The sequence below is a fragment of the Mytilus trossulus genome, chromosome 3, assembly GCF_036588685.1.
Source record: "Mytilus trossulus isolate FHL-02 chromosome 3, PNRI_Mtr1.1.1.hap1, whole genome shotgun sequence".
NCBI classification, from domain to species: Eukaryota; Metazoa; Mollusca; class Bivalvia; order Mytilida; family Mytilidae; genus Mytilus; species Mytilus trossulus.
Genome location: NC_086375.1, coordinates 38,446,815 through 38,463,780, shown reverse-complemented (window position 1 = coordinate 38,463,780; position 16,966 = coordinate 38,446,815). Strand labels below are relative to the sequence as shown.

The 16,966-nt window shown below is 29.9% G+C and overlaps 2 protein-coding genes across 3 annotated transcripts in view; one reads left to right on the top strand and one right to left on the bottom strand.

Annotated features, from left to right (window-relative positions):
* Positions 1 to 13,749, bottom strand: part of LOC134711427 (annexin A6-like) — a 70,257-nt gene extending 56,508 nt beyond the window's left edge. Inside the window, exons 1-4 of the mRNA XM_063571996.1 lie at positions 13,569 to 13,749; positions 12,335 to 12,445; positions 5,399 to 5,479; positions 423 to 541 (exon numbers count right to left, since the gene is read on the bottom strand). Coding sequence (XP_063428066.1) covers positions 423 to 541; positions 5,399 to 5,479; positions 12,335 to 12,415 — 281 coding nt within the window. The 5' untranslated portion in view covers positions 12,416 to 12,445; positions 13,569 to 13,749. The remainder of the gene's footprint in view (positions 1 to 422; positions 542 to 5,398; positions 5,480 to 12,334; positions 12,446 to 13,568) is intronic.
* A 5-nt stretch (positions 13,750 to 13,754) lies between these two features.
* Positions 13,755 to 16,966, top strand: part of LOC134711425 (probable tubulin polyglutamylase ttll-15) — a 32,959-nt gene continuing 29,747 nt past the window's right edge. The window contains exon 1 of one of the 2 annotated variants that reach the window (XM_063571995.1): positions 13,755 to 13,871. The gene's annotated coding sequence lies outside the window, so the exon portion shown is untranslated. Of the gene's footprint in view, positions 13,872 to 13,963; positions 14,094 to 16,966 lie in introns of those variants that run through there. The other variant, XM_063571993.1, reaches the window with a different exon arrangement.

Here is a 16,966-nt window from a genome sequence, read left to right as displayed (position 1 = left end):
TAGTATGTGGGAATTGAATTTGGATGCAAAACTTCACTAATTCACTAATTCACTGATGAAATGTAGGCCTAAGAGACCATAATGCACCATGTTATTAGAGTTTTTATCACTATATTCATTTTAAAACTTACTATTGACCTAAAACTTCAATGTTAGTGAACCATGAAATGTAGGTCGAGTAGCTGTCATTTTACTACATTGAGCAAGCCTATCAACAATTCATTATTCATTGGCAAACAAATTTGTGTCAAATAATAAATATCTTGAGAATAGGATGTGGAGCACTGCCTGCATATTCACTAACCCATGAATGTAACCATGGAAAACAAAGGGATTTGTAAAGAAACCTTAGTTCCGTTTTATTCAGAGCCATATTTAACCAAGGAGCAAATATTTAATACTGCAGCCAAATATTTATCTACCTTCTGGGTTCATATTCATTCCAGTTGTCCACTTGAGCTCTGTTTTTCATGATATTTGTCATCTTATGGAGCAGTAGTCTGTTTTCATGGTCTACTTCTGCTTGTTTTTCTTCTTCAAGCTACAAATTAGATTAGCACATTTTAGTATTTTTATTAGATGCAGACACAATTAGATAAAAATATTCTTATAAATCAATTCACCTTTTCAGATTCAAAAAGGACTATGGGTAAACATTTCATTGTTCTTACACCAAAATGGAAATAACATTTTATCATTGGTTCAATTACCATTGCTTTGAACATTGAAACCAATCACAATTTTTTGGTGCAAGTTTTTTATTTGATTTTTAGTGTTTTAATGCCACTTTAAAGCACCGCTTTTTGAATATTTGGCGGCCAGTTGTATTGATGGAGGTAGCTGGAGTGCCTGGAGAAAACCACCCACCTTCGATAAGAAAACAGACAATCATAGTCAATTAAGATTGGAGTCAAGTGCACCTGCACTCCAGGGTTCGAACTCACAACCTCAGTGTTGACTGGCTTAGTGATCACAGAAGTAACAACTTAGACCACTCGGTCACAGAGGCCCTACATGTATATAAGTTTCTGAAAATATTACCCAGAATGCATAAGATTCTGAAAAGGCAAATTCCAATAATTTACTTCCTTCTTTATTTGACCTTTTTAACTTTTATGATTTGAGAGATGAGTCTTACTACAAATGTATAAACAAAAAAAATATGTCTGGCACAAAATTTTAATCATGGTATTAGATATACCAGAGACATGTATACTATATGTCTCTGGATATACATATAATGAGTTTGTTTACTTGGTGTTCACATGAAGATAGGAAAAATCAAACACCGTGTTATCTGGCACACCAGTGTAAAAAAGTAATTGACTTTAACATGAAAACTTCTATCATAAAGACAATCTATAATTGATATTGAATTATTTAACATTTGATGTTGCACATGAGGATTAGCAAAATCAAACCCTTAATTATCAGTCACACCATATATAATATTTTGACTTCAAACTTCTATCATAAGGACAATCTATAATTAATTTTAATCTGCTTCTGAAGTCAATCCTCAGAAAAGGATGGTCAGAAAGGAAACAACAACCTATATCATTATATCATACACTGGGCTAGCTTTTAACGAGCTGAACTGTTTAACCCATTGATCAGTTTGAAAAGATGAAAAAAATAGTTCACATGTAGTTTGGAAAAGAATATTTGCCCAGTAGGATTTTAAAAGGCAAAAGCCAGCTTGATAAGATGTATATAAATTTTTAATATTGATAATTGTATTTACATTTCTATTACAGCAAATCAATGGCTGAACATTTCTCTTCATCACTATGTCTTTTCATATAATAATTGTATCCATGTTCATGTTTTGTTTTCATAGTTAAAGTACATGTATTCAATTTTAATACAATAGTGAGAACTCTCTGATAATTAGTTTGTATTATAATATCCTCAAAATTATTCTGAATTTCATTTGTTGAGCAATGAAATTGATGGAAAAAAAAATATTTGTAGTTGTTGAAATTGAACTTGAAATGCTTAAACATAAGTCTTTTACTTCTAAAATAAGTAGATGTATGTTTTCAAATGTTTGTATTATTGCATGGAAGTAGGATATTGACCTAGATACTGCCATGGCAATACACATGGTGCTTCTATGGTAAAAAAATAATTTTGATCAACATGACAGGTGTTTTCCCTTCCATATACTGTAAATTCAAAAGTTATTGCGTCCACACGTTTTTATTATTGCGAAAAATGGGACAGAGTTGTTAATGCATTAATTCAAACTCGCATTTTGAAATATTTTATATGAATTAAACAGGATTTTTCTCAAAATCTTAAAAAATAAAATGGCATTTAAGTCTAAGCTGACAAAATCGCAATAATAAAATTTAAATGCACGCAATAATTTCTGAATTTTCAGTATTTTCCAAATATAAATGATTTGTGGTTTATTTTCATAACATTCTTATAGATAAAAGTATGATAAACTAACTTTTTTACCCCTTAAAATTTCAAAATTTGTTTTGTAGAGCCAACATCACAAACATGTCATACTTGACTTATTTGATAGACTTGTCCCAGACAAAATAAGACTTATTTGCAACAAACACCAGGTTGCATGTTCAATCAATCAAACAACAAATTTGTAATAATCATGAAATGTATTCTGTTTTTTATGGTCAACTAAAATGGAAAATATTTCATGAATTTAAACTTAAACAACAATAAATGGAGAATGCGTTCATGGGACACACATGATGCCCTGCTTGCATATAACATTGTAAAGGGACATAACTCAAGAACAGTAAAAGTGAAGCCATCTTACTTCAAACTTTATCTGAGTTTTTTGGTAATAAGCATTGTGTAGTGGTTTCGTAACATTTGGTTGAGGCATAACTAAAGTTAAGAGAAAGGAAACAAATTTTGAGATGAACTTGCTTTAGAGGAACAGACAGACAAACAGACACTTAATGCTCTCCTCTGCGTCAGGGGCATAATAAAAATTATTTGGAATGTGCAGACTGGTAGATGGTAAGGCAATACTGACAACATTTGGGGACATTAAAAACAGGGGTAAAAAAATACAAGTGCATTACATACTTTTACCAAATCAAGGATAGTTTTCTTTTTCTAAAATACATCAAGAAATTATATTACTACAAAGAAAACATTTTCTAGTTTTGTTTTTTAAAAGTTGATACCTATATGTGTTTCTGACTTTTAATTTCTAACCTTGGTAAACCTATGGCATTTGGTTATTGTAATTGTATCATTACAACTTAATCTCTTTAATTCTACCATGCAATAGTTTGTCAAAATTCATGTAGGATGAGACTAATACACGAAAAGGTATTCAAGAGAGATTATCTAATTGTTTTTGAAAAAAGAGATTTTCAAGCTTATACAAAAATATCCTGTAATATGATATATAAACCCTATCATCAGAAACAAAAATAAACAAGAAAACAAAACAAAAACTTTCCTTTATACTATTTTTAAAAACATTTTGAAGTTCAAGGCTTACATATTTTCCTTAGAAAAAATATTTAAGGTCTTTTAAAAGTTTATAAGTCAGTTAATTACTAAGTCATTCACTTTTACGTGTAAACATTTAACATGAAGTAATTGCAAGTGTTACAATACAAATATCGGTCATAAGACTGCCAGATATAGACCATGTCATAGATGATTGAACACGGAGAAAAGAAAAAAAATAGTTTCCGTAATTAACTGCAGGAGAACGTAAAAAGCAATTACTCCCTGTGGCGGACATTCATTATAGATTGGGATATATCCAAGGAGATTTAAATATTTCCAACAAGTCAATACGACTGATTACAACACACACTGTGAATTCATGTATAATTCCTACTGCAATCAAAACTATTATCAGTAAATACAACAATTACATGACATTATTTCTTTCTCTTGTTCAAATCAGACTAAAAGGATTACTTTTTTCTACATTTTTAAATACAAAATGGAAAATTAAAATAACAAATTAATATTTATGTTTCTCCACACTACTTAAGCATGTTAAGGGAATACCTTTATATCATTTTTGTTCAAGGTTCAATTTTTTTAATACAGGTTCAAATCTATGTAAATTTTCATTAAAGTTCGAAAACATAATTGCTTTTAAATCATTATTTTCTGAATAAATATTAATGTGGTCTTTTTTAATTGAATGTTAATTTCTGTATATAAATACATGTTGGGTAATAAAACAGTTTTAGTTTTTAGACAGATGGTGTATTATAATTGAATTATTCGATGAGCAAGATCGAGGTAAAGAAAACTAAGAAGAAGTTTAGATTTTTTTTAAAAGGGATAAGTGCTTAATTTTTATAAAAAAAAAAAGTATGTTGCAGTTGAGGCGACAAACCATGCCTTTGCCTAAACATGCCTCTGATAAGACAGAATTATTATTTAGCCAGTGATTCAAATCAGACTACAAACCATGCCTTTGCCTAAACATGCCTCTGATAAGACAGAATTATTATTTAGCCAGTGATTCAAATCAGACTGCAAACCATGCCTTTGCCTAAACATGCCTCTGATAAGACAGAATTATTATTTAGCCAGTGATTCAAATCAGACTACAAACCATGCCTTTGCCTAAACTTGCCTCTGATAAGACAGGATTATTATTTAGCCAGTGATTTAAATCAAATTGTTGTTTTTCGTGGTATCTTTCTTTCACCTCCCTATTATTTTAAGTCCTCATTCCTTTACATTACAACATTTTACTCATCTGCCTACTTGTAAATCAGTGAGTTTATAATGAAAGAGAAATGAGAAAATAATTTGATTGTAAAACTGACATCATGTGTTTTCTGAAGGTAACCAACATAAACTTTCTGTTATTATTTCAAAAAAAAATGAAATGATGTTATCATTTTCTATGTTCAATGGACCATGAAAATGGGAGGAAATCTCTAATTTGGCATTAACATCAGAAAGATCATATCATAGGTAATATGTTTACTAAGTTTCAAGTTGATTGGACTTCAACTTCATCAAAAACTACCTTGACCAAAAACTTTAACCTGAAGCTGGAAGAACAGACGAACTGACAAACGGATGAATGGTATGACAGACAGATGGACAGACCAGAAAAGATAATGCCCATAAATGGGGCATAATAAATGGAGCATAAAAACATAATGCCCAAAAATTGGGCATGAAAATCCTTACACCACTGGATAAAATCAAAAGTAAATGCAACATTGCATGTATTGCTGTTCTTCATCTCAAAGTAACAATGTGGCCACCAACACACTTTAAAGAGTTAAAACTCCCTGTCAGTTCAAGACACCCTATGGTGCCAGTTTTAGTGGAGTTCTTTGATAGAAGTCAAAAAGGCTTCATTCAGAGACATAACTAGAATACAGAATTATTATGTTATATGTTGTTTCTACCCTTGGTATACCTGTATTTTCTTTAAGCTGAGAATAAGATGAGGATATTTCCTTGGTCCCTTGGTTGCTACCTTTGGTTTTATGGTGGATACCTGTAAAAAAGATAAAAGTTTGTATTATAAACATCGCAAAAGTATATCTATAGTGAACCTGTAAGCTCAAATTGTTTGTATTGTATCCTTCATATTTTCAATTTCATAAGCAAACTGGGGATGATTTCTTCGAAATTTTTATGTCTAGCCATTTTTATCGTAAAGCACTTTTGCAACAGAAACTTTGAAAGGAGGATCTTGAGAAGGTTGAAATGCATCTGGATAATGGACAATAGAAGATTTAATAGTTTGCATATATAACTACTTCAGGTAAACTTATAAGTACAATGTTATAGCCGTTTAAAATTCGCCTACTCATACAAATCTACAATGTGATGAAAAATGCAAAATAGACGGTGTAACTAATCAACAAAGAAGCAAACGTAATCAACAAAGAAGCATACGTAATCAATAGAAACTGCATTAACAATTCTTATTCATTAAGGACTTTCCAGGTTATATAGAAATTTTACAACAAAAGCAAATATTAAATCTTAAGTAATTTTGCATGTAGGGGACATAGTTATGAGAAGTATAAATCAATATATGAGTCTTCGTTTTAACTACCAAGATAACCACAGCAGGAAAAATTCATTGTTCTTATCTTATATCTGAGATAATCAAACATCAGGAGGTCTATATAAAGTAGAGAATGAAATTTATTTGAAAATTACTATAAAAAAAGAAAATTCATTATTTTTAATGAGATGTAATAAAATTAACATTTTGTTAATTTGATGCATCTAAATTTTTGATATTTTCGCACTAGATACAGCATTTACCTAAAGATACTTAAAAGTAAAATGTCACCAAGGTAAAGATCAAATTATATATAATTCAAGGCAAAAGATATATCCAAAAAAATAGCTCAAGTTCCTAAAAGAGCTTCATTTTTCAACATCACATTCAAAATGGAAATCTAAATAAACCATATATATAAAGATATGCACTGCAACTTGTTTATGAATAAAGTCACTAAGCTCTGGAAAGACACTGAAAACAAAAATGCAAATATTCAAAAGTCATAAATTTTTGCTTGTCAATTTTTATGTTTGGTTTGGAGATAAAATATACTTTACCTTTAAGTGATATTTATATGGGGAAAAAAGCTGTCTTTTTCAATGCAGATTTACTCCTTAACTGTTAGGAACAGAAGTTTATAACAACATTTAATAAAAACTCAAGACTTAATGAGAACAATGATAAGCATACTGCTGTCCTCATACCTATTTGTCTAAATTCTAACCATGATAATTTAATTGTTTTTATTTATTAAGAAACTTAGATTTGGTGTGAAAACTTGTTAAACCTGACAGTATATTTTACTATATGTAAACAGGAATGTGTCCTTTATAATTTTTGTATAAAGTATGCTATAAACTTTTCATTTGTGAATATGGCACACATATCTTATATAAAAAGAAGATGTGGTATGATTGCCAATTCGAAATTTCTCTACCAGAGACTAAATGACACAGAAATAAGGCCCCCCTTTTTTGGGAAAAAATGTGTTTGCTTATATAGGGGATCACTGAAGTGTAACTGAAGCAGGCCCCTCTTAGGTCAGTCAGTGGGCCCCCACTTAGGAAAATTCCTGGATCCGCCACTGTGTTACAACTAAAATGTTTAAACCTGTTGCAATTGGTTGCACCTGTCCTAAGTCCTAGAATCTGATGTTAAGTACATGTGTAGTTGTCGTTTGCTGATGTGGTTTATAAGACATGATAAGTGTTTCTCGTTTTTGTTTGTTTTGTTAAGACTGTTAGTTTTCCAGTTTGAATGGTATTACAATAGTAATTTTGTTTAGGGCCTTCAACCATGAGCAAAGCCCATACTAAATAGTCAGCTACATGCGTATATCAATATTAATAGTTAAGTACATGTATATATCTGACATTTAATTTCATCAAAGTGAGAGAAAAAAAAAACGCTTGGAATGATTTCTACACCAGTTTCCATTAGTGATAACCAACAATAATCAATTATAAATTTCAAGTTGGATAGTCATGCATATAAATAAATTGTCATTTTCATATATTAAACTGTATTACTAGACAAATTTTACTAACTGATGACACATTTCATTTTCAGCATTTTTAAGTATATTATAAATAAATGTTATTTACTGTACACTTTCTTGTATTTAAACTTCTTAATGCATACTTAAATCCTAAAATTTGGAAAACCTAAAACCTACATAACATCTAGTGCAAGAAATTTAAAAAGGACCAACACTTAAATAAATTCAGTACACTTACACTTGAGGGAGATGAACCATAGGATTTTAAAAAATATATCTTTATTTATAAATTGTGAATTCATGAGAATTAAATCATGTCAGAACTAAAATATGGAATCTTAATCATTATGATTTTTATGTGTAATTCTGTTATGAATGAGAAATGTAACTTTTCTATAAGAAGTTAAAAAGCATTGTAGATTTAGTCTGTGAAAGTAATGTTCATAGCCACACCCGTTAGAAATGAGATTTGACTGGTTGCACTCAATATCTCTAACAAGACATAACTGCTCTTTGATGAAGTCAAATTCCCTCTAACTTTCCAATTACCAAATGATTTTATACATGAATTATAATAGATTAATTGATAGTCTCCCATAAAATGTCTAATTCATATAGCTATGTAAAGTTAACAGAGATTTTGTTTACATAATAAAAGTTATTTCAATAGGCCAGATACATGTAGCTCAAATGATATGTCAATAATGACAGTTGTAAAAATTATGATATCAATTAATAAATAATATTTGAAAGGTTGCCATTCAATTACTTCCTAACAGAAAACCTGTTAGTGTGGAGATCTCCAAATAGTGGGGCCGATATAGTTGACAGGTGTGTATAAGACTATAAGTAAAAACATATAAATGAATAAAAACATAATGGAAACTAGGTGTACTACTGCTTTCAAAATGATAGTTACAGTCCCAGATATTCATTTGACCTTGACCTTGCAGACAGAATTCAAACTACTACCCAGTCAAGTGGCTAGCAACAATAATATCAAACATGATTTTAAATTCTTTAGGCATTCAAAAGTTCTGTACTGGACACAACTTTGTATATTTGAATATTGGGATGTAAACTTTTGTTACCTTGACCTTCAGGAAATAATTTCCAACCTTATTGGTGACTCAACTTTTGGTAGTGCATCATTTACACAAAGTATCCTTAACATCCATTATCAATTTCATGACATTCAAAATTTCTTTAATAAAACCATCTTTGTTTATTTGGACATTGGGATGTATTCTTGAACTAAGTTTCTGACCTTAACCTTACAGGCAGACATTTCAGTCACATTTGTTGTGGTCCACATTAATACATAATACTATTAATATAATATATCCTTTTTAACATGATAAAGACATTCAAAACTTCTAACTTGAAATGACTTGCATAGAAAAATGATGGACAGACAGACAGAGAGAGTAATTCCCAAATACATTTTGTAGGAATTTATGTGTAAGAAATTTATCCCCAATGTAAACAATGTATAAAATCATTCCAAGGTTCTTACTGATACTGTTAATATGAAAATGAATTTAATGCTTATGGACTGAAAATTGAAAGACATTTTATGGGGAAAATGCTGTGTTCAACCCTACATTATTGTCTATTTGTTGCTAAAGTGCACTTTTATTTCTCATTCTAGAATTTAAATACCTAAACCCTTGCTTTAAAAAGTTCTATTTTCATATATTATTTGAATTTAACCTATACACATGCAACACAGAAAGTTTTCCATGGTAATGTCAAATTAACTATGCCAAATTTTGATTTCCATTGATAAATGTAACATATTTAAAATGCATCAAGGCATATTTATCTAACGTGTTTGAGGAACACTTCAACAGAATATTAAAATGAGATTATATATGAAGTGGAAACAACTCAGTAAATCCAAAATGTCCATCGATTTACAAATCCATGTCTTGATATTGTTTGTTAGTCGTTGCATTGACACTCAAGCTGTAAGGATGATCGGGGAACGAATAAATTATTTACACCTTTCGTCAATAAAAATCACCTGAAAACTTTGAACTGTATCAAAGGTATTTAATAAGTAATGCAAATATTATTTATTAATCACCAAGCTAGAAACAAGAATCATAAAAAGATAAAATTCTATGCATTATTTAAGAAAGTAATTAACTTTTTGTACATTTTGTGGTCTATTGAGAGTTGAACATTTAAATTTTTTAAAAGTTTCCAAACTAGTGGGAAGAAATTAAATTTTTAAATCCATGTAAGTTCACTGTATATTATAGTCTGACTTATCATCCAAGGGGTTAAAATTTGTATTCCAAAAGTGTACAAAAAAGTTTTCCAATAGAGTACAAAATAAAGTAATCATAAAAGAGTACAAATAAGGTATTCCAAAAGAGTACAAAAAAAAAGAAAGTTTATCAAAAAATTGTGACTAGTCATTTCATAGCTTCTCAAGTCATACATTCTTCAATAAATATTTGTTTCTGCTATCATTTTGCCTAATTTCAGCTGTAGAATTAACCATAAAATCCAGTCTTTGTATACTGCTCACTCTAAAATCTTTACGGATGATACTGAACCAAATATGACACAGTAAGTACTTATAGGTGACTATGGCATGTTCCATAAATTGCTTCTTTTTGTTTTTTTGTGTTGTATGGTTGCTGTCTAATTCATTAATACTTTACATGTGGGAGTTTACTGTATTGTATTTTAAGCTTGGCCTTCGTAAAATGTAGATTTTACTGTTGCAAACTGAGTTTACCTAGCAACACATGTTCAGAAATTATTAACCTTAAAATCCATGCTATTTTTACAAACCTATGAATGCTAACTCTTAGAAAGATTTAAAGCAGCAAAGTAACAATGTCAGGGATACAAAATTGTGATGTTTCCATTTAAACTAAATGCAATTGCATGAAAATTTGAAAAGAAAGCATGCAGATTTTCAAATGCAACAAATGTTGCATAGAGAACAGTAGATAAATAAACTGTAAGAGGTTGTTTAATTAATATCCCCTCAAGATATGTTATGACTAAATGATAATTACAAAATAACATTAATTAAATATTTATCCTGTGTTCTCATCTTATTATGTAAACATTATCAAATATCAAATACATAAAAATATTGGAAATCAATATCTATTATATCATTATACTAAATGGAATATGATCTATGAATTATTAGAGATGGTTACATGGAGAGTGTAATTTGTTACATAAATGATACTTAAGAATATTTCAATGTGGAGTCTGTTGGAAATTTATTGATAATTTAATGATATTTTTGTATTCAAAGAATACATTCATGTTAAACAGAAACCATTCTAATTGAAACTTTGATATTTTACATCAATTTTACCATAGACTTAGCATTGATTGTAGTCATGGTAGATTTGATGAAGTGAAATGAAGTGAAATTTACGTACATGTATGAAATCTCCACCATTTTAACATTGTAATTAAAAATATGATAGAGAGGAACCTAAGTTTGATAAAGCAAGAATATATTATTTTCAACAACAAAAAACTAAGATGTTGAACTCGAATTTGCATCTAGGTGTTCTTAACTGATGTTGATCAAATAAAAAACTTGACAATCTAAAGATTAGTTTGAATTTCAATTAGACTTAATATATAAACAGAGTTAAGATGTGGAACTGGAAATTCCAATAAGTGTAGATGTTCTCAACTTTTGAAAATGTTTCTCTCTTATGCCAACCTGAAGCCATAAAAATAAAAGGAACGACCATGTTCTCTGAAGTAGAACATTTCAATGTTAGGTGAATGGATTTAAATTTGTTATATTCTTTTTCCTAGGTATTACATTAAATAATTCAACCTCAGGTAATATGACTGACTGTAAAAGCTACCTTTTGTCATTTACAGTTAAATTTTCAATCTATAATGGCAATATTAGCAAACTTGTATATACTATGAATTATATTTTAAAATGCCTGCAGTAAACATTTTAAAACTGACCACTCAAATAAATGGCTTTTCATGAAACTATTTGGAATGTTTATCAATATATATAGACGAATTTAAATCTATATACAGATATATATGCTTTCAAATTTGATGTTCATTTCAATTTATCATTCAGAAATCAGAATACATGTTCAAATTAATTTTGTAAAGGAATCTGATACATAAATACAGTATTGAATTTAGTATTCAAATATATGTTATCTTAAAAGGATTTTAATATCTAATGAATTGTAAACTTTTGAACTGAGATGAAATAAGATGTCAGTTTTAAGTTGTTTGTTAAAACCATTGTGCCTAACATAATTTGACTTTAGAAGAAAACTGTTTGAATTTAAAAAGATACGTGATTTTATTCATCTATGTGTATTTGTAAACAGACACATTAAAATTCAATTCATTATGGTATCTATAGAAAAGCTTATATAAAGTAAAGTTTATTTCAGTAAACAAGTAATTTTACTGTTTATAACATGTATAAAATACTAATTAAAGCTGTCAAAGTGTCAGCATAAGTACAGAAATTAACAGTGCCTTTACTAGCTAAAACATTTTTGGAGTCTTTACCTTGTATATAAATATTGAGTATGATTGCCAATGAGACAACTATTCATCAGAGGCAAGAGGACCAGGATAAAGACAGTTGTATGTCTATCAACAATGAGCAAAACACAAACCATATTGAAGCTATAAAATCAGTGTCATGACAAAGTTTGATACCATTCGTCTCTTTGAAGAAAATACATTTTGTTTCAGTTTGTACTTAAAATAAAAAATCTAATGAAAAAGTCAAGAGTGAAGAGTATTGTGGTATGTACATGTATTTGTATCTTTTTTTTATGTATACTGGTACTAACTTTCTGTCTGTGTAATCTGTAAGCTCTATCTTGTTCATATTTGTGTAGAATTTTACTGGCCACTGGGAAAGTTCCTGGCATGATGTCAGCTTAGTTCACTAAATAGTTGGCCTGTGAAATAAAAGGTATGTTTATATGCATTTAATACAACATCAGAGACAACTCCTCTCCACTTTAAACATATATAAATTCCTTACAGATATTTTCTCATTCTTATCTATATTTATACATTTAGATAAATTAAATATCAGCATGTCATGTACATGTATGTTTTAAAAAAACTAATTTAAGAACTAGCATATATATATATAATCAACATGCATACATATTTAGTTCATGTTCAGTCCCTTCTATTTAATTTCAATATAAGTATATTTGTGTAGTTTAACAAAGGAAGATGTACATATTGTTTTTGGAGGTAATCTAAATCATACTATTAATCCTTTATCCTGGCAGAACTTTGCAACAGCAATCATAGATATAGGAAGATGTGGTGTGAGTGCCAATGAGACAACTCTCCATCCAAATAACAATTTAAAAATTAAACCATTATAGGTTAAAGTACGGCCTTCAACACGGAGCCTTGGCTCACACCGAACAACAAGCTATAAAGGGCCCCAAAATTACTAGTGTAAAACCATTCAAACGGGAAAACCAACGGTCTAATCTATATAAACAAAACGAGAAACAAGAAACACGTATATATTACATAAACAAACGACATCTACTGTACATCAGATTCCTGACTTAGGACAGGTGCAAACATTTGCAGCGGGATTAAACGTTTTAATGGGCCCAAACCTTCTCCCTTTTTCTGAAACAATAGCATAACATCACAACATAGAAAAACATACGATAAAATATCAATTGGCAGACTTAACTCAAGCAAAAAACGTATGATTATGGATTAGTTTTCCAAAATTCTTCAAACATCTTCTTCCATTATATTAAATTCATATTTTAAAAATCATTATATTACAGAAGTGGAAATCCAGATACAAATCTGAAAGTAACAGTACTGAGTAGGCATAAATGCTATTTTGTGATTTAGAATAATTAGTTTACATACATCAAAACATTGCAACAAGATAACTGTATATTGTTTACAGTGGTCACTCTTAAGACAATATTTAAATTAATCACCTTACAAGAAAAGGAGCTTAAGACATTTATAAAGTATTATTTCAATATGAAACCTCACACATTATATAAATGGCTATTATTAATGTCTTACCTCTTCTCAAAGTTAACTTCAATTTATTAATTCCAGTTTATTTGAATATAATACTGTTGACTTGTTTTTGTTTATTATAACATTTCCACATTTAATACTTTGATGTTCAGTGTTGTTTGGTTCATGCTACCTGTTCGTTTCGGTTGAGTTAAAAGGTTATCTACATGGTAACGTAAACAAAAACACGTCTGAACGAATCTGGTGGGAAATTTAAACTGTGACTTATACTAAAAAAATACAAATTACCAACCATTGTTTTCATTTATTTAAATGGTTACATTACGGTGATTAATGATACTTGTTGTAAGTTATGTGTTTGAACTTCATCAAACTATTTGGATAAATTGAATAAATTAAATAGATACATTTATTGCTTTTCATCCACCACAGCATCCAAAAGTACTCTCTTTGATGGAGGTAACTTTCGTCCGTACTTCCGGTTTCGAATTATAAACAAAAAAAATCTTTGATTGAAAATATTTGAGCTCATTTGTTGTTATGCAAGAAACTGTGCAGATAATAGAGGTAAATTGCACATCAAATATAAACTTGCACAGATCCATATCACAATAAGATACCTGTGTTAAGTGAATTTCATGTCCTTAGGGAGATTATGTGAGCCAAAATTTGTTCCTGTGAAAAAAGTTCCAGTGGACCTAATTTCACAGGTAATTTGTTCTGGGAGAACTTTTTACACAGACAATTTCTATATAATTTGTTCCTTCTATATGAAATAAGTTCCACACTTTACCTGGTGAAATAAGTTCTGGGTTGGTGAAATTTGTTCCTTACCTAGTGAAATAAGTTCCATGTTTGTGAGATTTGTTCCTTACCTGGTGAAATAGGTTCTGGATTTGTGAGATTTGTTCCTCACCTGGTGAAATAAGTTCCTTGTATATGAAATATGTTCCACTGGTTAAACAAGTTATCTTATATACTGAGCACTTGTCATGAGTCAGTTTAAAGTCATTATAAAAACATGTATTTAGTCTGTATTATATTGATTAAATGTAATAAATAAAAAGTGTAAACATCCAATTTGGATCATGTGGAGTTCAGCAAAAATTAAATAACATACTCAATTAATAATACTAAAAATGACAATTATGAACCAGGAAAGAGTAGAAGAGAAAGAGAAAGAAATAATAATAAAAGTTACTCCCCCAAAAAAGGTATCATAGTTAAAGAGGAACAATTGTACTTTTAAAAAAGGACAAAGTGACTGATCAATTATTTTAAAAAACAAAGAAACAAAAGACACACTCTTGAAAAACTGTGCAATGACCATAGCTAAGTATATGTATGATTAGAACACCCATGACAGATTATCAGGAAACAAGGAGGTCGAATACTACATAAAGGATAAAACATAGATACACATTATGATACATTATCATCGCTTTTATTTCTTATCTTCATCCTACAGTCATGCATTCAATTGCAAACGTACCCCATGCAAGCACAGTACTTATTTGCTGTGAAATAGGTTCGAGCAGAACATTTTCATTGATTTCTATAAAATACCTTTGTTGAAAACTAATATCACAGGTTCTTATTTCACCTTTTCTTTTAAATTTTAGTATTGGAACAAAACTCATGGTGCTGTAATTTTTGTTTAAAAAATTAGTTCCGGAACAAATTTTATAGTGCTGGAACATATTTTCTGTTACATAAGTTCCGGTGGAACATATTTCATATGAAATTTGTTCCGGCGGAACAAATGTCACGCCGGAACAAATATTTTGTTACAATTACTGTCTTCTTCTTTATAATTCTTCCCTCCACTGTCTGGAGTACCACTTCTTTTGTAGTGTAGCACGGATAAGCAACTGATTACTGTATACTTGAAGCAACTGTGTGCATGTGCAGGAATATTGTACAGTGAATATATGATCGGTGCACAAACCAGTATTATTTCGCCTAAAAATATTGTTCTAGATACTGGTATAAAGGATATCAACACAGCCTGGCGTACCCACCACCAATTTACAACGCAACGGCAGTTGGTCTTATCCAAAATGAGCTAAGGCTGCGATCCCAGCCAGTGCTCAATTCAAACATAAACTTTAGAATAACTTAATGTCAAATCGTTTTTGTAGACGTGCAGGAAACTGTTCCATCACCATGCATACTATATACATTTGTGCTCCATATAAATCACACATCATCATGACATGTTATGTCAATTATACACTAATCAATGTATATTACTTTACTTTAGCCTCAGACTAGTCCAAATAATTATGACGTCTGGGAAGGCTATGTTAAATTTTTTTTCTGGGAGGAAGGCGTCCCAGAAAAAAAATAGCCTTGCCAGACGTCATAATTATTTGGACTAGCCTGAGACTACAAGTATAACACATTTATTAGTCTCAGCTTATTTAGTGACTTTAAAAACAGACACTTGTCTCCATCCATATAATGGTTGAATAATCCATATATCATATGGATAGAAACAAGTTTTGTGCCTGAGACCAGTCACCCAAATACTCTATTAAAATTGGTTATCGTCAGGCATCAACAGGAAATTTTGGGTACTGTTACTGTTAGCATCAAATAATAAGAGGCAGGTGTTACCTGTGAATGGGGACGAAGTCTGCATGAATTATTTTTTAAAATCAAACATGTTTATATGAGTCTTATGTGGACGAAACATGCGTCTGTCATTCTGAATTATAATCCTGGTAGATAACTATCAAGGAGGTTCACTTGTCATGTTTTGGGATTTTTTTCAGATTTTTGGAATCCTCTGGTTTTATCTATTTGAATGCCTTGAAAAAAGTGCCCATTGACACCCATTTTTCTTTTTACAAACCTTTTACATGTACACATGTATAATGATAAAACCATCTGTAAAAGTCTAATAAAATTCTATAATAATTTTTAATAGTTTTTGAGAACTTAAACTTGTCAATGATAAAGCTTTGAAAAGGCAAGAGAAAATATTTTCTCGCCAAAAGTTTCAATGGTTTATATCTAGAAAATAAGCACATTGACCTATATATTTTATTTGCTATTTTGATTCCTTTTTTAACCCCCTATAAATATAAATTAGTGTTTTAAAAAGTTAATTATCTTGAAACTGAGAAGCGAACTCCCTTATTAAAAGAAACAGAAATATCGTGACGTTTCCTATTCTGGTTCTGTTGTTAAGTACTGTAAACCAACTTATTTTCATGGATACTTTATTTTGCGTTTTACCCTTTCTTGACCACTTCGCGTCTATTTAATTTCGCGATTATCTGATTAACTTGATGAAAATAATTAAGGAAAGATCAAAGATTGACATATTCGCGACGATATATATTCGCATTATTTTTCTACTCGCGAAAGTCGCGAAAATAAATTGGTTGCGGAAATAAGTTGGTTTACAGTATTTAGATGTGAAGTTATTTAAG